This window comes from Erythrolamprus reginae, chromosome 1 (assembly GCF_031021105.1).
Source record: "Erythrolamprus reginae isolate rEryReg1 chromosome 1, rEryReg1.hap1, whole genome shotgun sequence".
NCBI lineage: Eukaryota > Metazoa > Chordata > Lepidosauria > Squamata > Dipsadidae > Erythrolamprus > Erythrolamprus reginae.
Genome location: NC_091950.1, coordinates 218,020,687 through 218,043,375, shown reverse-complemented (window position 1 = coordinate 218,043,375; position 22,689 = coordinate 218,020,687). Strand labels below are relative to the sequence as shown.

General features: G+C 44.8%; 1 protein-coding gene across 1 annotated transcript in view; it reads left to right on the top strand.

Annotated features, from left to right (window-relative positions):
- Positions 1-22,689, top strand: part of BARD1 (BRCA1 associated RING domain 1) — a 135,650-nt gene that overhangs the window by 14,082 nt on the left and 98,879 nt on the right. The window contains exon 3 of the mRNA XM_070732176.1: positions 10,241-10,386. Coding sequence (XP_070588277.1) covers positions 10,241-10,386 — 146 coding nt within the window. The remainder of the gene's footprint in view (positions 1-10,240; positions 10,387-22,689) is intronic.

The following is a 22,689-nucleotide window of genomic DNA, read 5'->3' as shown; positions in this document are numbered from 1 at the left end:
TTCTATTTTACTAAAGTTGGTGTGGGATTGGTAGCTTGAACATTTCTGCACACAATGATATGAAAATTGAACTGAGAAAATTAATCCTTATTGGTTTATTTTGCTCATAAATGGGCCCCCATGCTTATACTCAAATAGGCTTATACTCGAGTAGGCTTATACTCGAGTATAAAATGATATGGTCTTATATTCAAAAATAAACCAATAAGAATCATTTTTTTTCAGTTCATTTCTATTTTTCTTATGTTTAGGATTGTTCAATTTAGTATATCAAAACTTTTGAGTTTATTGATAATTTTGCCTGCAAAATGCATTCTATTTTACTATTCTATTTTGGTGTGGGATTGGTAGCTTGAACCTTTCTGAACATAATGATATGAAAATTAAACTGAAAAAATGATCCTTATTGGTTTATTTTGCTCATAAATGGGCCCCCATGCTTATACTCAAATAGGCTTATACTCGAGTAGGCTTATACTCGAGTATAAAACAATAAACCAATAAGAGTCATTTTTTTCAGTTCATTTATATTTTTCTTATGTTCAGGATTGTTCAATTTAGTATATCAAACCTTTTGGGGGGAAATTCCTTAGGGATTTGTAGCCTTAAAAAATATAAATTGACACGAAATTCAAAAAGGATGGGGGGAGGGGCTTTTTGATCAAAATAAAAATATAAGTCTCAATTTTTCCAGTTCAATTTTCATATCATTATGTTCATAAATGTTCAAACTAGTTTTCCAGTGGAAAAAGTTTTCAAAAAGACCAAATTCAAGTACCTAAAAAAAATCATTTTGATCCGGGTCTATATGACCCGAACAGAGTAAATGTGACTTTTTTTTTGCCAAGAAAATTTTTTTTTCCCCACCCCCACAAATATTTTTTTGATGATCAGCATTGTTAAATTGAGTAAATGAATGCGTAAGATTTTAAAGAATATTTTGGATTTGGAGCATAAAAAAATAAAAAGTGAAAATTGTTGCAAGCAGCCAGGGGGGGGGGGGAGGCCTTATTTCTGATGTTAAAAAAACAGTAAGAATCATTTTTTTCAGTTCCTTTATATTTTTCTTATATTCAGAAATGTTCAAGGTACCATTCCCACACCAACTCCAGTAAAATAGACTGCATTTTGCAAGCAAAACTATCCATAAATTGAAAAAACTTTCACAAAAACGGGGGGGGGAGGCACATTTATGGGCAAAATAAACCAATAAGGATTAATTTTTTCAGTTCAATTTTCATTCCATTGTGTGAAGAAATGTTCAGACTACTTTCCAAGTGAAAAAAGCTTTCAAAAAGACCAAACATAAGCACTGCAAATGAAGAGTTTTCGGTCCGGGTCAGGGTGACCCGGGAACATAACATTAGGGAGTTTTTTTTTTTCAGCAAGAAAGAAACCTCCCACCCCCCCAAAAAAATTCTCATAGAGAGAACCCCTGAAATGATGAAAAGTCATGAAATTTCAAGTTTCAGATATGCAGGGAAAATTTTTTACAGGGTCTCAAACCTTGATTTCGGGTCTCACAGACCCGAACAGAACAGCAGGGTTAAATCCAACTGTAAGTTCTAATTAATATAATCTGGGTTTTATATCTCAATTAGCAAAAATCCTTACCAAAGTTCAGCAAATACCTAAATACAAATATAAATATTTTTATCTTATACGGTATAGCTTTTAAAACTTATAGAGTTATTTAAAATATAGTTCTTGAATTAATTAAATTTCTAAATTGATTACTAAATTTATTATATTAACCAATTAATTTCTTACAACTAATTACATTCTGATAATTCACTATTAATTACCTACTTAGTCTAAAAATACTTATAGATAGTTACTTACTATTACTTACAGATAATTACTTACTATTAGATAATTAATTAATCAATATTGTTAGCAATCAAATGTCCAAGGCAAATAATAATAATAATAACAGCAACAACAAGAGTTGAAGATTCATCAAACCAGGAGAAGGGGGAAAAGATACAAATTTAACAAATCATTATATTCATAAAGGTAATCAGAGGAAAAGAGAGAATAAAAGGGAGGGGAGAAAAAAAACATTCAAATATACTTAAACCATGATTTCTCCACTGCACTGCTCAGAGAGTCCAATGTGGGTTATACTTCAGCCTCATTGGCAGGGACTGAGTTAAAAATTAGCATAACTCTTATGTCCCGCCCACCACTGCCCCCTCAGGCCAGTCTTAAAAACTCAGTCATAGTGTAGGGACTATGAGTTTTCTTCTCCAGAAAGAGTGAATTTTATTTTAATTTAATGACTGAATTTTTCTACTAACTAACTCCTTTTCTTTTACAGGAAGAAGAGGAAAAGTCTCCAGCTGAGAGCCACTGCCCTCCGGGGTATTGCTCTCCATCACCCCTGAGAGGCCAATGCTCTCCGGAGCAATGCCTTGTCGACAGGGAGGATGCATTGGGGTCCCTGACGCCAGCGATCAGACACCCCCCGCTGCCACCGCCGCTGCTTTTCCAGCCTCTGAATTGACAAAGATCGGCAATTGCTGGAATTGGCGCTTGGTTCCGAAGAGGGGAAATCAGCTGTTTGGCGGCCTAATTAGCGGCCGTCAATCACCGCAGAGCGGAGAAACACAATGGGGCTCGTAAAGGGCGGAGGCAGCTAAGGAGGCTGATTCCTTCACAAAAGCCTCGCTGGCCAAAAGGCCGCCCGCCATTTTGGGGGAGAAACTTGAGCTGCCGGCAATCAAGGCACTGGGATGCCTTAGCCAATGTGGGGCTGCGGTTTTCCCGCCCCGGCGCAGACGCCATTTTAAGGCAGCAGTTGGGGGATAGGTAGCAATGACTAAGCTACTTCCTGGTTACTAGAAGGACGCCATCTTGCAAGGGGCGTTTCCATGGCAATAAGGTCATTCAGATCCTGACCAATCAACAGGAGTGGGGTTAATGACTCATTCTCCAGGAGACTGTGCCCTGTGCTCATTCCACCATTTTGAGCTACGACTGTCCCTCGTATCAAGCAGTACCGTGAGTGTTACTGATCCCTAAAATGTCTCAACAGCAGGCTAAATCCAGCGACCCAATTGCCCCATCAACAATTAAGGGGAAAGATAAGGGCCAGAGCTCTAAATCCAAGGGGAAGACTTCTCAAACCTCTGCAGCTTTAAAGGAAGCTGAGAAAAGAATTAAGGCCCTGGAAGCTCAGCTGGAGATAAGTAGGCCAAGGCAAGGGCCTAGTCCTTCTACAAGCACGATCCCACCACGCCAACAGAGCCCTGTAGCTACAGCTGTTGCCTTTGAAAGTCCTCACCTCACTGGAATAGGGGATTTATCCCCTGACCGTCCTTTGAGCGCTCCCCCAATATCTGAAGAGATTCAAAGATCAGAATGGAATAGACCAGCTACCCAGCCATGGACCCAACCTTCCCAGCCAGCAGCAGCCACCTTTACCCCTACTGCAGCAGGCCTTAGGGGTCCTATGGACAATTGGCAGACTATGTCACCATCATTGCAAGATATGATTGCGTCTGCCTACTCCCAGGGCATCGCGGTGGGCGCCCAGCAACGACCTTCCCCTCTACCACCTCGGGCCAATAGACAAGATCTTTGGGCAGCCCCGTCTTTGCATGATTCATTCCAAGAGGATCAGGGCCCAAGAGATATGCCCACTGATCCAGAGGAGGAACTGAGGATGAGACCAACCTTCCTGACCAGCCCCCTTTGGCAGGGCTGTTCAAACAATCTCTCTTTAGAGTTCTATTAAATAAGGCAAAAACCACACTCATCCCTGATAATTCAGCAAAGCCAGCAGGCCAAGAGGTGGGCATCATGCCAGCGGCTAGGCTTATTAATGAGCCCCAGAGGGAGTCTGAGCACATTCCTGCAGTCCCTATTTTTGCAGAGAATATAAAAAGACCCTGGCAGCAACCAGCAGCTGCTCTGGGCCCCTCAGTATTAGACAAAAGATTCTACTCCTTCGATCCAGAAGTAGAGGACTTGCTTCAATATCCTTCAGTGGATACCCCGGTCACATCTTTGATGTCTAACGCAGTAGTACCGTCAAACATGGCAAATGGCCTGAGACCAGATGATAGAAAGGCAGAGAACTTGATCAGAAGGATCCATCAACTGTCCGCCTGGTCTTTAAGGGCAGCATCAGCTGCATCATTTTTTAATAGGGCCTCAATTCTGTGGCTTCAGGACATTCTGCCCAGACTAGGCCCAGAGGATACCAGGCTTCGCCAGGACATTAATAAACTCATTGCCACCACCGAGTTTTCTGCAGACGCCACATTGGCGGCAGCAAGATTTTCATCCCGAGCAATGGCAACTAACCTCTCAGCTCGGTGTTTACTTTGGCTTTGTTCATGGCAGGCAGATGCAAAATCAAAATGGCGCCTATCCACCGCTCCCTACCAAGGTTCTAAGCTCTTTGGGGAGTCATTGGACTCTATTCTAATTGAGGACAGAGATAAGAAGAAGGTGCTACCAAGGTCGGCAAGGAGACAGGATAGACGAGGGACTCCATACTTTCGAAGACAGTCCTTTCGATCGGATCCCTCCTCGACTTCGTCCCCAGTCGCAAGGGCCTATGGACAGGGGACCTGCACACAACCATCCTACCGATCTGACCGAGGTAACTATGGGGACAGGAACCGCCAGTTCCAACAACCTCGCAGATCCTTCAGGGGTGGCAACAGAGGAGGATATCGCAAGCAGAAGTGACTCCTCCCGCGACCCACCCATTGGTGGACGCCTGCAGTTCTTCATAGAATTTTGGGAATCCATCTCCACTGACTCATGGGCCTTAGAAACTGTAGATCAAGGCCTACGAATAAACTTCTTACAAATTCCACCAAACAGATTCATCCAATGCCCAGCCTTGACCCATCCACAAAAGCGATCCCTTATTTTCCAAGAGGTCCAACATCTCTTGGACATTGGAGCAATCGAGCCAGTTCCGAAACTGCAGCAGGGACAGGGGTTCTACTCCATAGTAGTCGTAGTTCCCAAGACATCCGGCGGATGCCGCCTAATTCTGAACCTCAGACAATTAAACATTTACATCAAATATTAGAGGTTCAAGATGCATTCGCTTCATACCATCCTAGCATCTATACGCCACCAGGACTGGATGACCTCCATTGACCTCAAGGAGGCGTATCTGCATGTTCCGGTCCACCCAGAACATCGACAGTTTCTACGTTTCTGCCTCCAAGATCAACACTTCCAATACAAAGCCATGCCCTTTGGGTTGTCCTCGGCCCCCAGAATCATTACCAAGCTTCTAGACGCATTGACTGCAGACCTCAGAACGAGGTCTATACGCCTTCTAGCCTATTTGGATGACATAATTATCCTCTCCAGAAGTCCTCACCAGGCCAAAAAGACCTGGCCCAAACAATAGCGTCCTTGGAAAGAGCTGGCTTCACGATCAATCACGACAAAAGCCATCTGCAACCAACCAGATGCCTACTCCACCTAGGCACTACAATAGACTCTTCAACCGGCATGGTCTATCTCTCATTAGAGAGACAACAGAAGATAGTAACACTAGTACACCTGATATCGCAACGCACCAGGGTTTCTCTTGCTCTCCTATCACAACTACTAGGAATGTTCATATCATGTATAAACATAGTACCATGGGCCCGGTTACACGTTCGTCCACTGCAGTGGCTTCTACTCCCCTTTCAGAGGGCTCGACTAAGCAATTCCAAACTCCAAGTGCACCTGACCACAACAGTTCGACGCTCCCTTCCCTGGTGGACGTCTCCAGCCTTAACCAGGGGCTCTCCCTTTCTATACCACCAAGAGGTGACCATCACCATGGATGCAAGCTTCTCCGGCTGGGGAGCGCATTCAGGATCCCAGGTGGCCCAGGGCAGGTGGTCGACCAAGGACCTAACCGACCTCAACATCAACCTTCTAGAGTTAAGAGCGGTGTTCAGAGCGCTGCAGATGTTTACAGACACCGTAAAAGACCAACACGTCCTGATATTGACGGACAATGTGGCAACAAGAGCTCATGTGAACCACCAGGGCGGTACAAGGTCGGGCCGCCTGATGGAGGAGGCCCACGCTCTGATGTCATGGGCGGAGACACACCTGGCTTCAATTAGTGCGGAACATATCTTGGGAGTGGAGAATACCCGAGCGGGTTGGCTAAGCCGCACGACGATCGACCCGGGGGAATGGTCTCTCAACCCCGAGGTGTTCCAGGACATTGTTCACCGTTACGACAATCCAGTAGTGGACTTGTTCGCTTCACAACGCAATCACCAGGTTCCACGATTCTTCTCCCGGTTCCCAACCCCGGGAGCCGAGCAAGTCAACGCACTCCTCTCACCGTGGCCGAAGGGTCTGCTATACGCCTTCCCTCCGGTCTGCCTGATACACAAAGTAATCTCCAAGATCATCTGGGAAGGAGCAGAGGTACTCCTAGTAGCTCCATTCTGGCCCAGGCGTCTGTGGTTCGCGGATCTGATGGACTTATCAATCTCCCCTCCGTGGAGGATACCATACCACCAGCTGGTCCTGATGCAAGGATTCATCCAGACCCTCAGTGGTGGAGACTTGCTGTGTGGTGGTTGAGGGGAACCGCATGAGGGAAAAACAGGTTCTAGAAAAGGTCATACAAACCATACAAGCGGCAAGTCGACCATCGACCACCCTCATATATCAAGCAACTTGGGCGGCCTACTGCTCTTTTTGCAGAGCCCAGGGAGTCTCACCCAGTACATCTTCAGTCCTTCACCTTCTAGACTTCCTTCAAAAGGGCCTCAAAAAGGGGTTAATCCCCCAACACCCTACACAGACAGGTAGCTGCTATTGCAACGGTTCTCCGTCCAGACCCCCTCTGCCCAATTTCTCATCACCCATGGATAAAGGACTTTCTCCGAGGGGCAGCAAACCTGTCCTCACCAGTCGTTCATCGCTTCCCATCATGGGATCTACCTTTGGTGCTGCAAGCCCTTACAGGACCCCCCTTTGAACCATTGAGGGAGGTCTCACTCCGCATCCTATCAGTGAAGGTGGCCTTCCTGGTGGCCATAACTTCAGCTCGCAGAGTATCAGAACTGTCAGCCCTATCAGTTTGCTCGGACCTATGTGTATTCCATGACAGGGTAACTCTCCATTTGGACCCTAGCTTTCTGACCAAGATCAACACTAGATTTCATAGGTCGCAGGACATAGTTCTGCCCGATTTTTGTACTCATGGCTCCCATCTGTCGGAGCTGCGATGGCATAAGGTGGATGCCCGAAGAGCGGTGAAGATATACGTCCGACGTACCAGCACCTTTAGGAGATCGGAGGCATTGTTTGTATCCTTTCTCCCCGCGTCCATGGGGAAGAAGGTATCAGCCAAGACAATTAGCAGGTGGATTCGATCCTGCATCATCGAAGCATACAAAATCGACACCTTTACCAGAGAGGGTTACAGCCCAGTCCACCAGGAGTGCCACCACTACAGCGGCTTGGACCACACAGGCCCCAATTGAGGACATTTGTAGGGCAGCAACTTGGTCTGCCCCCACAACCTTTATCAGACACTATTGCCTGGACTCGTTTGCTTCGGCAGAAGCAGCTTTCAGCAGAAGAGTGTTGCAGGGGGTTTGTGCTTCCGCGCCCCTGGTCCAGCCTATCCCTCCCTAAAGTACTGGGTTGGGTATATCCCACATTGGACTCTCTGAGCAGTGCAGTGGAGAAGGACCGTTGAACTTACCTGAACGGTCTTCTCGCTGCACTGCAAAGAGAATCCCAACCCACCCGGCTTATTAGCCCAGGTACGCAGTTTACTTGAATTGATAGTTAAGTTTTATATTGAATAAAGTTGTTTTCCTTTCACTATTCCTTCGTTTTTATTGACTGGCCTGAGGGGGCAGTGGTGGGCGGGACATGAGAATTATGCTAATTTTTAACTCAGTCCCTGCCAATGAGGCTGAAGTATAACCCACATTGGACTCTCTTCGCAGTGCAGCGAGAAGACCGTTCAGGTAAGTTGAACGGTCTTTCTGTCCAATCCTTTTTAGTCCATAAATTTCTGTCCAATCATTTTAGTCCATAAATTTCAAACTTACTCCAGTTGGTCAAAGAGTCAGAAGATCAGGAAAAGTCCAAATAAAGTTCCAGAAGTGAGGAAGATTCCCAAATTTGATCCAAAATAGAGGTACAGTCCAATTTTCACCAAGTGTTCCGTAGACCGTAATTAATTCAATCTAAAAGTGCAATCCAATTTTCGCCAACTAGTCCAATACAATCCAATTTTCGCCAGCTAATCCAAAGTTCATAATTCCAATCGCATCATCCAGTTAGAGCAGTGATTCTCAAGCTGGGGGTCGGGACCCCTTTGAGGGTCAAACAACCATTTCACAGGGGTCGCCTAAGACCATGGGAAAAGGCAAATTTCTCATGGTGTTAGGAACTAAAACTTCTATTCTGGCACCTTGGAACATATTTTTACAATCCGACCAATCAGGCGTTTATAGTGGGGGTGTCCCTCTGACTTTCCTGCTAATCAGCTTAAAACTCTGTTGGGAGAATTGGCGCTAGACTTATGGTTGGGGGTCAACACAATATGAGGAACTGTATTAAGGGGTCACGGCATTAAAGAGGTTGAGAACCACTGAGTTAGAATCTCAAAACTAAAGCCTCAAAAACAATTATTCAATTTCCACTGTGTTATTTTTGCCCTTTCTTTCTCTTCCCTCTTCCGGATTTCAAATCTCTTTTTACAACTGTCTCTTTAACCCATGTTCTGTTCGAAAAAAGTTACAAATCTTCTGTTCGGGTCACATACGACCCGGACCGAAAACTCTTCATTTGAAGTGCTTATGTTTGGTCAATTTGAAAACTTTTTTCACTTGGAAAGTAGTCTGAACATTTCTGCACACAATGATATGAAAATTGAAATGAAAAAAGTAAATCTTATTGGTTTATTTTGCGGATATAATGCACGCCCCCCCCCCCGTTTTTGTGAATCTTTTCAATTTATGGATAGTTTTGCTTGCAAAATCCATTCTATTTTACTAAAGTTGGTGTGGGATTGGTAGCTTGAACATTTCTGAACATAATGATATGAATATTGAACTGGAAAAATTGATGCATATTGGTTTATTTTGTTGATGAAATGCATGCCCCCCCCATTTTTAAAAAATAGTCTTCACTTTATGGATAGTTTTGCTAGCAAAATACATTCTATTTTACTAAAGTTGGTGTGGGATTGGTAGCTTGAACATTTCTGAACATAATGATATGAAAATTGAACTGGAAAAATTGATGCATATTGGTTTATTTTGCACATAAATGTATGCCTCCCCCCGTGTTCAATTATTTCAATTTATATAAAAATTATGCTGTTAATTTCAAACTTACATACTTTTTTTTTTAGTAAAATGGATTCGTTTCATAAAATTAGTTCTCTGGCTACAATTAATTAGATGTAAAATGTGCTTACCATAATTCTTGGCTGAATCATGACCACTGTTACTGAACCCATGTTTCCAACAGAAACCAAAAAGTTTGCTTTTTGTTTGAAATAAATTTATCAGTAGTTGTTTTAAAATTTATTTATAACATGTTTACTTGCTCAAACATTTTATTAAAACAAAACCTATTGTAATATTCAAAGCAGTGTTACAATTTGTTTTCATATGAATAAACTATTGAGATGATATATGTTTGATACATTGTAACCATAATTAAATACAGAGTAATATGGAATGAACCAGAGTCTCCTAACTTGTTAGTAGCTGAGTTGACATTGTTTATAATGATAGGAAGTACTGGTATCAGAAATAAACTTCAGAGAAACGTGACTGATTTGTTTAGACTACAGTGAGTTTCCTCTTTTATTCAGGTATTGTAATTACTGTTAACTGTGATTCATATAAACATAAGCAAGTTTGAAGCTATCTCTTTTGAAATTTTTGATTATGGATAGCCTTAGTTAATCCTGGTAACACCAGAAAGGTAAAAATAATCCAGAAAGAGGAAGCATGCAAAAGTTAATGCCAATGTCCTTCTCTCTCTAATTTTTCTTTATTTTGCATTTTGTTCTGAATTACACTTTAATGTGATGTACGAACATAGACTTTGTATCAAACTATTAATCTACAAGCTACCAGGGAAGACTTCAACATTTTATGTATACTGTCTTCTTATGTATTTCTTAGATAAAGACCTCTTTAACCATGTGTTAGAAATTGTTTTTGTTATCCAGATGTAGTTTTTCCTCACATGAAATCATGTTAATATTTTTCAGAACTTGTGTAGGAAACTGCATTGGCACAGCTTGCCCAATATGTCAGGTGCCAATCATGAAACAGGATGTAAACATACACGGGAAATTGGACAACATCATCCAACTCTATAGCAAATTGCAATCTCTGCTGGACAAGGACTTCTCAGGTAAATGAAATAATACTTTTTGAAACCTGAAATTATATAGCTTGAAAGAATAAATATACATTTTGGTGTCATATTTGTATAACTTGACATTTGTGGTGCTGCTGCTATTATTGTTATCCTTGGGATGGTAACATTGGTGGCTGGTCTGTCTTTTGAGAGTGAGGCATCAGAATTTCATTTTAATACGTGTTGTGCATACAGGTAAATAATGATAAACCTTATCTCTTCGTCTCATTTTTGTCTAACTAGAATCTTATTGGTCTTATGTCTGCTAACATTTTCCCTTCTGAAAATTTGTAGATATTGATTGATTAACTGATTGATTGATTGATTGATTGGATTTATATGCCGCCCCTATTGGAGGACTCGGGGCGGCTTTATTGGCACAGCTTGCCCAATTTGTGGCAAGAATTAAGTGGCAGAAATACTGGCGTTCAGTAGGAGTTTGACCCCTGCAGAGAAAAAAATCCTAATAAACAAGTTTTATTTTAGATAAAACTGAGACTAAACATTATGGAAATAGGTATGTGTTCAAATATATTGTCTAATTTATATCTAGAATAAAATGATGAATGCAATTTTTGGACCCCAAGGTGCATTTTGGAATAAAGGTAGTCCTTGATTTATGATAGGTTGCTTAGCGACTATTAAGAAAGGCTACTTCATTGTGGGGACTTATGACAGAATTCCACAAGTGGCCATTCCACAAGAGGTGTTGGCAAAGTTCTTAGTTTTTCTTTCCTCGATAGTGGCTAGCCTTCCCTCACCCAGCATTAGCAGCTGCAATATGCTAATCTTGGGGCAGAGAATGCTAGCAACTAGCAAGGAGAAACCCTCTTGGTTTTCCTTTCCCTGCTAGTCCTAGCCTTCCCTCTCCTAGCATCAGCATGTTAGCATTTGGCTGCTAATGCTGGGACAGGGAAGTATACAGGTGACTAGGCAGGGAAGGAAAGCTACCATGATCTCTTGCTAATGGTAGCCTTCACTTCCCCGGTGCAATACAGTTGTGGTATTCTGCCGCGTGGCCCATCAGTGGAATGGCTTGTACATTCTTTTTTTATATAAATGTCATTATTAATTATTTACAATTAAAACATGTAACATAAACAAAGACATATAAGCCATGTAAAGATACAGAAATATAGTATGTGTGTCTCTGTGTGTGTGTGTGTGTGTATATATATATATATATGTCACATGTTTAAGCTGAATTTGAAAATTAAGGGAGACTGGGATAGATCTATTTCGGCCTTATTTTGGCCTCATCAGCTAGCCATACCCACTGGGACTTGAACCTGCAACCTTTGCCTTGTAAGGCAGAGAATTATCCTCTAGGCTACAGTATCCAATCCCTTCAGCTCTGTACCAGGGAAGGGTTACATTTTGTGTCGAATCACCCTGGTATATTGAAGGAACATCACAGCTCCTTTTTTGCCTCTCAGCCCACACACACACACACACACACACACACACACACACACACATATAGGGTATATATATCTCTATCATATCAAGGATATAACATAAAACACACGAACACACAGACCAAATAAAATGTCAACTGATGAGTTGACTATCGTTTTTGAACAGCTTATACAGTGGTACCTCTACTTAAGAACTTAATTCATTCAGTGACCAGGTTCTTAAGTAGAAATGTTTGTAAGTAGAAGCAAATTTTCCAATAGGAATCAATGTAAAAGCAAATAATGTGTGCAACCCATTAGGAAAGAAATAAAAGCTCGGAATTTGGGTGGGAGGAAGAGGAGGAGGACAGTCGCTGCCGAAGAAAGAAGGTAAGGTGAAGGGAATCAAAAAAATCCAAAACTTTAAGGCTTAAAAAAAAAAAAGAGGGACTCTGAGGTGGCGAGGAGGAGCACACGCCTCCCATACACCCAGCGCGATGCTTCCTCCCATACACTGTGTCCGAGAGAGAAACCCAGGCGGGCGAGAGGGGGGAATCTCCCGCTTCTTTGACTGAAAGGCGGTGGCTGCTACTACCTGCTTCCTCTTCCTTCCCATGCTGAAGAGCTCCCCTCCCCTTTCGCTCAATTTGTAGCTGGCACCTTTCCTTCACTGTGGTGACTCCATGGTTTGGCTGAAGCTGAGTTGATCCGGCCATGGCAAAGCGCCCCCCCCCCCTTTGCCTTTCCACACCCAGAGGCTCCAGGAGACAACTTCACGCTGGGTGTATGGGAGGAAGTGTAGATGCTCCAGAAGGCAACCTCGCACTGGGTGTATAGGAGGCAGCAAAGTGGTTTATTCCCTCTCGAAGCGCCCAGAGAAAGGAAAACGCTCCATTCGCTCTGGGTTGCCAAAGCCTCTTAAGCGCCACCGAAAGGCTCCTGGCAGCCCAGAAAAGCCTGAGATGGCCGGTATTAAACGGGGAATGGCAAATTTCCTGGGAAATTTTTCCGGGCTCTGGTTCTTATCTAGGAAAGTTCTTAAGTAGAGGCGTTCTTAAGTAGAGGTACCACTCTCTATATAACATACTATTTTTCCTTTATTGTGCTATTTTATTACTTAAATGTTTGCTTTGTCCAATCTACACTAATTATGACATAAAAAGATGTATTGATTTAAATTTAACAACTAATAATAGTGTGTATAAATTAATTGTAAGGATTGTAAGATTACTTATCTTCATTTATGTTGATGATTCTTTTTGAGTCGTATAGGGATTTGTAAAGCTTTTATTTTTCCATATTTTTAAGATAACTTTTATGGCTCAACCATTGTACCACCTGTTCCAGGTTTTGTAGTACAGTGATCCCCCGGTTATTGCGTCCCCAACCATTGCGAACAGGGTAATTTGCGAATTTTGAACCCGAAAGTCAAAATACCATCTACGCATGCGTGCCCTTTTTTCTATGGGCACGCATTCGTAGATGGCGCCGGGCAGATCAGCTGCTGGGCGGCTTCCCTGGGTCTTCCCCCTCTTGCTGGCGGGAGGGCGAAGCCCCCCCCCAGCACCCGCTCGCCCGCCCTTCGCCCGGCCACCCGCTCGCCCTTCGCCCGGCCGGCTCCGATCGTTTTAAAGCAGGCGTGCCGTTCTCCGCTGACTTCTAAAGCGGGGAAGTTCGCTAGGAGTCAGCGGAGAACGGCGCGCCTGCTTTAAAACGCGCGCCGTTCTCAGCTGACTCCTAGCGAACTTCCCCGCTTTAGAAGTCAGCGGAGAACAGCGCACCTGCTTTAAAACGATCGGAGCCGGCTGGCTCCGATCGTTTTAAAGCAGGCGCGCCGTTCTCAGCTGACTCCTAGCGAACTTCCCCGCTTTAGAAGTCAGCGGAGAACAGCGCGCCTGCTTTAAAACGATCGGAGCCGGCCGGCTCCGATCGTTTTAAAGCAGGCGCGCCGTTCTCCGCTGACTCCTAGCGAACTTCCCCGCTTTAGAAGTCAGCGGAGAACAGCGCGCCTGCTTTAAAACGATCGGAGCCGGCCGGCTCCGATCGTTTTAAAGCAGGCGCGCCGTTCTCAGCTGACTCCTAGCGAACTTCCCCGCTTTAGAAGTCAGCAGAGAACAGCGCGCCTGCTTTAAAACGATCAGAGCCGGCCGGCTCCGATCGTTTTAAAGCAGGCGCGCCGTTCTCAGCTGACTCCTAGCGAACTTCCCCGCTTTAGAAGTCAGCGGAGAACAGCGCGCCTGCTTTAAAACGATCGGAGCCGGCCGGCTCCGATCGTTTTAAAGCAGGCGTGCCGTTCTCCGCTGACTCCTAGCGAACTTCCCCGCTTTAGAAGTCAGCGGATGGGGGTTCGGGGGGTGCTAGCGAGCCCCCCATGTCGGCAGCGACGTTGTAAAACACCCGCGCCGCCCCCAATCTTCGGCTCCTCGCTAGCGCTGCGGAAGTTAAAAACACCACCTGCACATGCGCAGATGGTGTTTTTACTTCCGCAGCGCTACTTCGCGAAAACCCGCTCGTTGCGGGGGGTCCTGGAACGGAACCCTCGCAATGAGCGGGGGGTCACTGTATTCTGTGTCAGTTCCAGTGATATTTTATTCATTTTAGCTATTTTATATATTTTATTGATTAAGTTTAATATTGTTGGTGTCTTATCAGTTTTCCAAAGTTGGGTATATATTAATCTTGTGGCAGTCAGTATGTGTATGATCAAATATCTATCTTCATTTTTTGTTTGAAAATACCTAAAAGGAATAATTCTGGTTTAAATGGGATTTGTTTGTGTATAATTTGTTCCATAATGTTTTTAACCTTAACCCAGAGCTTCTTTACTGCGGGGCACATCCACCATAGATGGTAGTATGTTCCTGTAACCAGCAAATGGGAGAGATACAGGGTGCATTCCAAAAATAATGCTCCTATTGGTTGGAGTGGGACCGAAGCTCTTGGAGCAGGTGGGGGGGATGCTAAGCTTTGCTGCGAAACCAGTCTCAGTGCTCTCCAAGCTGTGGAAGCAACAGGATGTCAGTTATTGTAAACCTCTGCATGCCGACCGTGTCATGAAAAGACAAACCGAGTGGAAATTTCAAGTGAACTTTTGCAACGTATAGAAATTGAACCTGATTATTTGGACAATGTCATCACTGGTGATGAAACCTGGGGTTTTGAATACGATCCAGAAACAAAACACCAAAGCTCTGAGTGGCACACCAACCAGTCCCCCAAGCCCAAAAAGGCAACAATGAGCAAATCAAAAGTGACAACAATGCTCATTGTCTTTTTCGACAGTAAAGGAGTGTTCCATAAGTGTTGTACATACTCCTGGTCAGTTGGAGGATGATGAAGAAATTGAGGACTCTGATACAAATAGTGTTTATGAATTAGTGGTGGGCCTGGGGTTACAGGTAGTAGAACAGGTGGGAGGCCAGCCACAGGATGTGGCTATGAGTCCAGAATCTAGCGAGGAAGAATCAGACGTTCGCTGGGTCAATCCTAAATTCAGAAGGGTCCAAAAATGTAAGGAACAGGTGTTTGAAAGAAGATATTAAGGGGAGGAATGGGTTAAATACTGGAGTGATGTATTTGGTATGTCAGTGGGTCAGTGGGGAAGAAGGGTGGAGTTTCAATGTTGTAGGGCTAAAATGAAAGGTATTTCCGTTCAGCTCCGAAGCAAGCAAATGCATTCTGTGTTATTTTGCAGTCATTTCTGCTGTTTTTGAATCATGCTGTGAGTACATAAATCTTGTTAAACGGAGAAGCCTGGGAGGAATGTATGAGGAATGCAATTAAGAAAGATAATGGGAGGAAGAGGAATGTGCTAGTATGAACTGTATTCTGAATACGGAAGGGAAGAGAAATAAAGATGGAGTTTCTTTATGAAATACTGCATTTAGTAAGAGTTAATTGTAATAGCTAAAGTTCTATCAGAAACCAGAACAGTGTTGAAACTCCCCACCTTTGAATTAATTAAGAAATTCAACCAGCCAGCTCAGGATAGCCAATTTAGCTAATGATGTTCAACTGTTAGCACAAACAGTAACTGCTTTACAGGCACAAATCATCGCATTACAAAATCAAGGCGCAGCCCCCGTGCAACCACAAGTAATCATTCAACCAAGGCCAAAGATTTACTTAGCTAAGCCATCCATTTTTACAGGGACAAGAGATAAACTTGATGTATTTCTACAAGAATGTTAGATTCAATTCATCTCCTGAGGACTTTGCTAGGGATACTATGAAAGTCTCTTTCATGATAAACCTGTTAAAGGTGCTGCATTTAAGTGGGCAATGCCCTTTTTAGCAGGCCAGGATCCAATCCTGCAAAATTATGTTGCTTTTTGCCAGAGGTTTGAACAAGAATTTCAAGACCCCATGCGTGTACAAAATGCTATCACTCAGTTACGCAAATTGCACATGGGCAATAAGACCCTCTCGGAGTATATCTCCGACTTCCGGAAATTAGTCACACCCCTGAATTGGAATGAGCAAGCCCTTATGGAACTGTTCCAAGATGGCCTGAAACCCAGAATTGTGCATGAGATGACACGCCAACGAATACCTAACACGTTAAATGAACTCCACGAGACCTGTTTGACCATTGAGACTAAATTCTCATCTGCCCAGGACCGTGCCGCCAGATACGAAAACCAGTTTGGAGAGAGAACCAGACCAGTGCCAGCTCCACACCAAAGATTTCAAAACAACGGTTTCAATTCCGTGCCAAGACGTCCCTTCCAGATAACAACAGACACGGGAAACCGACCAGCGGTCATCGCTTGAGAGGAACCAATGGATCTCAGTACGGCCAGACCTCGCCTGAGTGAAGCCGAGAGAGCCAAACATCGAGTGGAAGGCCTATGCATGTGTTGTGGAGGGATTGGACACATGATAACTACTTGCCCTCAGAGAAGACGTCTCACTCTGTCCATTCCAGTCTTGAACACCATGCCCGTGTTTCAGGTGCAGGCTACTTTGCTGGGAAACGACCAGAGCCTGGCCTAAAGCAAACCTTGGGCTGGGCAGGCACCAAACCAAATGACAATGATAAGACAGAGGAACCAAGACCGTCAAGAGACTTGACCTTAGCCACTAAGGTGAACTTAGAAAACCTACCCAAAACCCACCCTGCTTTTGCCTTAGTGGATTCTGGATCCACCACCAACTTCATGGATGAGACCTTCGCTCGTTCTCATGCCATACCAGTGTGCCCCGTCACACCTTCTATTATTGTTGAAACCATCGATAGCTGAGTTCTCTTGTCCGGACCAATCAAATTCCAGACCCAACCACTTACCTTAACCATCGAACACCACGAAGAACCTATTCAATTTTATGTCACAAGAGGCCTCCGATTTCCTATGGTCCTTGGCTTAGCATGGCTCAGAATCCACAATCCCCACATCGTGTGGTCCCAAAACTGAATTTCCTTTCCAAGTCGACCACGTCTGTCCACCGTTTACTACTCCACTTCCTGCCCAACTCGCTTGCACCCTCCCACGAGAGATTGCTGACTTCGCCAACGTTTTCGATGAAAAAGAAGCAGACCAGTTACCCCCCCCACCCCCACTGACCCTACGACTGTACCATTGTCCTCTTACCCAACACCAAACTTCCTGCTGGACGCCCCTATTCAATGTCTCAACCTGAATCAGCTGCCTTAAAAGACTTTATTGACCAGAACCTTGCCAGAGGTTTCATCCAACCCTCCTCTTCATCACTTTCCGCCCCAGTACTTTTTGTCAAAAAGAAAACCGGAGACCTTAGACTTTGCTGTGACTATCGTAAACTCAATTCCATTACCATTCGCAATCACTACCTCTACCTTTAATCTCGGAACTCATGGACCGCCTCCGTACAGCAACCATTTTCACTAAAATCTAAAATCGACTTACGAGGTGCCTACAACCTCATTCGCATCCGTCAAGGCGATGAATGGAAGACCGCCTTTGACACCTGCTACGGCCATTTTGAATTCACTGTCATGCCTTTTGGACTTACCAATGCCCCTGCAGTATTCCAACATTTTATGAATGAGATCTTTAAAGACTTTATTGACCACTTCATGATCGTCTACATTGATGACATTTTGATATACTCTCCTTCACCAGAAACTCACCTACATCACTTACCAAAAGTACTATAATGCCTCCGACAACACCACCTTTATGCAAAGTTAGAAAAATGCCAATTTTTTCAAATGGCCATCGATTCGCCATGCACACCGAAAAACTTGATGCCTTACAAACATGGCAACCACCAGCTCGAGCCAAAGATGTCCAACGATTTCTGGGTTTTGTCAGCTACTACCGAACCTTCATCCCTAACTTCGCCACCTTGACTACACCCCTCACTTGCCTTCTCCAGAAAAACGTTCCATTTCAATGGGGCACTGAAGAACAACAAGCCTTTCTTAATCTCAAAAAAGCTTTCATGCAAGAACCTATTCTCCAATACCCTGATCCCCGCTATCCATTTATCGTCGAAGCCGACGCCTCCGACGTTGGAGTAGGAGCGGTATTTCTTGAATAACGCCAAGATGGCGGACCTTTATTTCCCTGTGCCTATTATTCTAGGAAATTAAAACCTCCCGAACAAAACTATACCATTTGGGAAAAGGAACTTTTAGCCATCAAGACTGCTTTTGAGACATGGTGACATCACCTGGAAAGAGCCCGTCACCAAGTACAGGTCAGAACTGACCACAAAAACTTGGAATTTCTCCAAATTGCCAGGAAGCTAAGTCAGAGACAAATCCGACTTCCGCATTACCTACATTTCTAAGTGGGACAGCAAACAAGCCGATGCAAACCGAAATAAAGATGGAGTTTCTTTGTTTATGAAATACTGCATTTAGTAGGAGTTATTTGTAATAGCTAAAGTTCTACCAGAAACCAGAACAATAAGGAGTTTGTTCCTCAAGGACAGACAGTTAACGCTGCCTACTACGTGGATGTGCTGGAAAGACTCTGAAAAAGGGTAATCAGGATGAGAAAAGACATCTCCGCTACCTGGCAACTCCATCACGACAATGCGCCTTGCCACAATGTGCTATCAGTCTGCGAGTTCCTGACCAAAGACCAGGTGCCAATGCTGACCCCTCCCCCCTCCGTAGTCCTGACGTCGCCCCAGCAGACTTCTTTTTGTTCCCTCGGATTAAGGCAGCTCTGAAAGTTTTGCAACCAGTCTACATTAATTATTTTATCTAATAGGTTTTTTTTTTTAATATAAGTTAATTTTGATCATCCAGTACTTGATTATATGTGAATATTTTGTTTGGATCTAGTACATTGGGGGATAGCCATTTGGGTATCTGGATGTAATGTTGTCTTTTGATTATCTGCCAAGATTTTATTATTTTTTTTCTTATATAGTGTTGTTTAACGGGATGAAATAGGAAGTGATGCCAACCTGATTGTAGATTATAGCTTCCAAAATTAGTTTACTTAGAATTACCTAGTCCTTTGGCCATTTCAGAATTGCTGCTAAGTAATATAATTCCCAATTTGATATTCTGGTCTGAAGCCATGAAGGGCTTTATAGGTCATAACCAACACTTTGCATTGTGCGGAAACTGATCGGCAACCAATGCAGACTGCGGAGGGTTGGTGTAACATGGACATATTTGGGGAAGCCTATGATTGCTCTCGCAGCTGCATTCTGCATGATCTGAAGTTTCCGAACACTTTTCAAAGGTAGCCCCATGTAGGGAGCGTTACAGCAGTTGAGCCTCGAGGTGATGAGGGCATGAGTGACTGAGTAGTGACTCCCAGTCCAAATAGGGCCGCATCTGGTGCACCAGGTGAACCTGGGCAAACGCCCCCCTCGTCACAGCTGAAAAATGTTTCTCTAATGTGAGCTGTGGATCGAGGAGGACGCCCAACTTGCAGACCCTCTCTGAGGGGGTCAGTGATTTCCCCCCCCCCCCCAGGGTGATGGACGGAAAAATTGAATTGTCCTTCGGAGGCAAAACCCACAGTCACAACGTCTTATCAGGGTTGAGTTTGAGTCTGTTGACACCCATCCAGACCCCAACAGCCTCCAGGCACCGGCACATCACATCCACTGCTTCTTTGACTGGACATGGGGTGGAGATGTACAACTGGGTATCATCCGCGTACTGATGATACCTCACCCCATGTCCTTGGATGATCTTGCCCAGCGGTTTCATGTAGATATTAAATAGCAGGGGGGAGAGGACCGACCCTTAAGGCACTCCACAAGGAAGAAGCCTAGAGGTCAACCTCTGACCCTCCACTAACACCAACTGCGACTGATCGGAGAGATAGGAGGAAAACCACTGAAGAACACTGCCTCCTAACCCCTCCAGCCGGCGCAGAAGGATACCATGGTCGATAGTATGGAAAGCCGCTGAGACGTTGAGAAGCACCAGGACAGAGGATAAACCCCTGTCCTGGGCCTGCCAGGGATCATCCATCAATGAGACCAAAGCAGTTTCCGTGCTGCAGTCAGGATTCCGTGAATCCTGACTGCTGAGGGCCTAGATAATCAGCTTCTTCCAAGGACTGTTGCAGTTGGAGTGCCACCACCTTCACCATAAAAGGAAGGTTGGAGACTGGCCGATAGTTATTAAGAATGGCTGGGTCCAGGGAAGGCTTCTTGAGGAGGGGGCACACAAGTGCCCCCTTGCAGGGATCTGGAAAGGACCCCTTCCCCAAAGAAGAGTTGACAATCTTCTGGACCCAGCTCCGTGTCACCTCCCTGCTGCCCGAAACCAGCCAGGAGGGACACAGATCCAATAAGCAGGTGGCGGAACTCACAGCTCCAATGGCCTTGTCCACTTCATCAGGTGTCACCAGATCAAACTCTTCCCAGACAGGTGGACAAGTACGGGCCCCAGTCATCTCGACTGACTCATTGTCAGTCGACTCTGTTATCCAATTGGAGTTGAGGTCCGCCAGGATCTGAGCGATTTTATCAGCGAAAAACGTGTTAAAATCCTCGGCACTACTCTGCAAGGGCTCCCCAACTCCCTAAACAGAGCGGCCGGGCGGGATTCCGCTGATGCAATCAAGGCAGCATGATACACGCATCTTGCTACCTTGAGCACCACTTTGTATGTCTTAATATGAGCTCTTACAAGTGTTCGATCGGATTCGGACTTACTCTTCCTCCATTGCTTCTCTAGACATCTCTTCTGGCGCTTCAACTCCCGGAGCTCCTAGTTGAACCATGGAGCTCTATGGGGTCTAGCGCAGCGGAGAGGTCACAATGGCGCAATCCGGTCAAGAGCCTCTGTCGCAGCCTTGTTCCAGGCCACAGCAAGAGACTCTGCCGAACTGTGGACAAGTGAATGTGGTAAAACCCCAAGCGCCTTCTGAAAGCCCTCTGTGTCCATCAGGCTTCTGGAGCAGAACCATCTAGTCGGTTCCGCCTCCCTGCGGGGAAGGATTGGAGCCAGGAAGTCAAGCCGCAGTAGGTAATGATCTGATCATGGCAAAGTCAGCACTTCTAAGCCCCTTAGCCTCAGACCATTGCTCAATTGCTCAGAGAGGAATACCATGTCGGGTGTGTGTCCCCCCTCGTGAGTCGGACCCTTTACTACTTGAGTCAGGTCCATGGCTGTCATGGTGGCCATTAACTCCTGTGCTAGCCCAGAGGTTTCACCGAGCAATGGTAGGTTAAAGTCCCCCAAGACAATAAGTCTGGGGAACCCCACCGCCAGCCTGGCTACCTCCTCGAGGAACACAGGCAGGGCTGTTGACAAGCAGCTGGGAGGCAGGTACGCGAGAAATAAGCCCTAAGTCCCACTTCACCAGGAGGGACTCAGAACCCACAATCTCTGGAGCAACGAGTCTATGCAGGCAAAGGCTCTCCCTGGCTATAATAGCCACTCCCCCCCCCCCTTCTCTGGGGTCCAGGCTGATGCCATATCTGAAATCCGGCTGGGCAAATTTCAGAGAGAGGAACTCCTCCCTATGGGCCCAGCCAGGTTTCAGTCACACATGCCAGGTCGGCCTCCTCATCCAGGATCAAATCCCAGATTAGGAGAGCTTTATTTACCACCGACCTGGCATTGAGTAGCAGCAGCCTGAGCCCAGGGCCAGAGTTACACTCGTCACCAGTGCCCTGGGTTGAGCTCACGGAGCTGGGACAAGGGATCGCTATTAAGCAGGGATCTCTCATTCCCCTGGAATGGCTAGCTCTGTGGCTCCCACCATTTCTGCCTCTCCCCAGCAACACTGGAATATTCTGACTCTCTGCCACCCCAGAGATCAGTGCCTCCTCCCCTCCTGCCTCTCCAGCGTCAGGTGGACCAAAAAATTCATGCATATCATTCCCATTTACCTCATCCATACCATAATCCCACCCATCCCATCCATACCAATCACTCATCCCATACATATTAAACCCACCCCAATTATCCATTAATTTAAAAAAAAAAACCCAATAATTTAATTAAAAATAAGGTTAAAATAAAAATTATAAATATTAATACTAATATTAATACTAAAAAGTCTAAAAATTAATTATTAAGTTAAGAAAATAGGAGATAGATTAAAGAGCCGGGGTGGCGCATCAGGTAGAGTGCTGTACTGCAGGCCACTGAAGCTGACTGTAGATCTGAAGGTCAGCGGTTCAAATCTCACCGGCTCAAGGTTGACTCAGCCTTCCATCCTTCCGAGGTGGGTAAAATGAGGACCTGGATTGTGGGGGCAATAGGCTGGCTCTGTTAAAAAGTGCTATTGCTAACATGTTGTAAGCCGCCCTGAGTCTAAGGAGAAGGGCGGCATAAAAATCGAATAAATAAAATAAATAAATAAAATTCATTAATCAACAAGTCAGAAGCATGTAGCACCAGTTCTCAGAGGTGAGCTCAAAAAATGTTCAGTGTTCGATTTGGCACAGTTCAATAGGAAATGGCAAAGTCCTAAGTATATAAATTCTG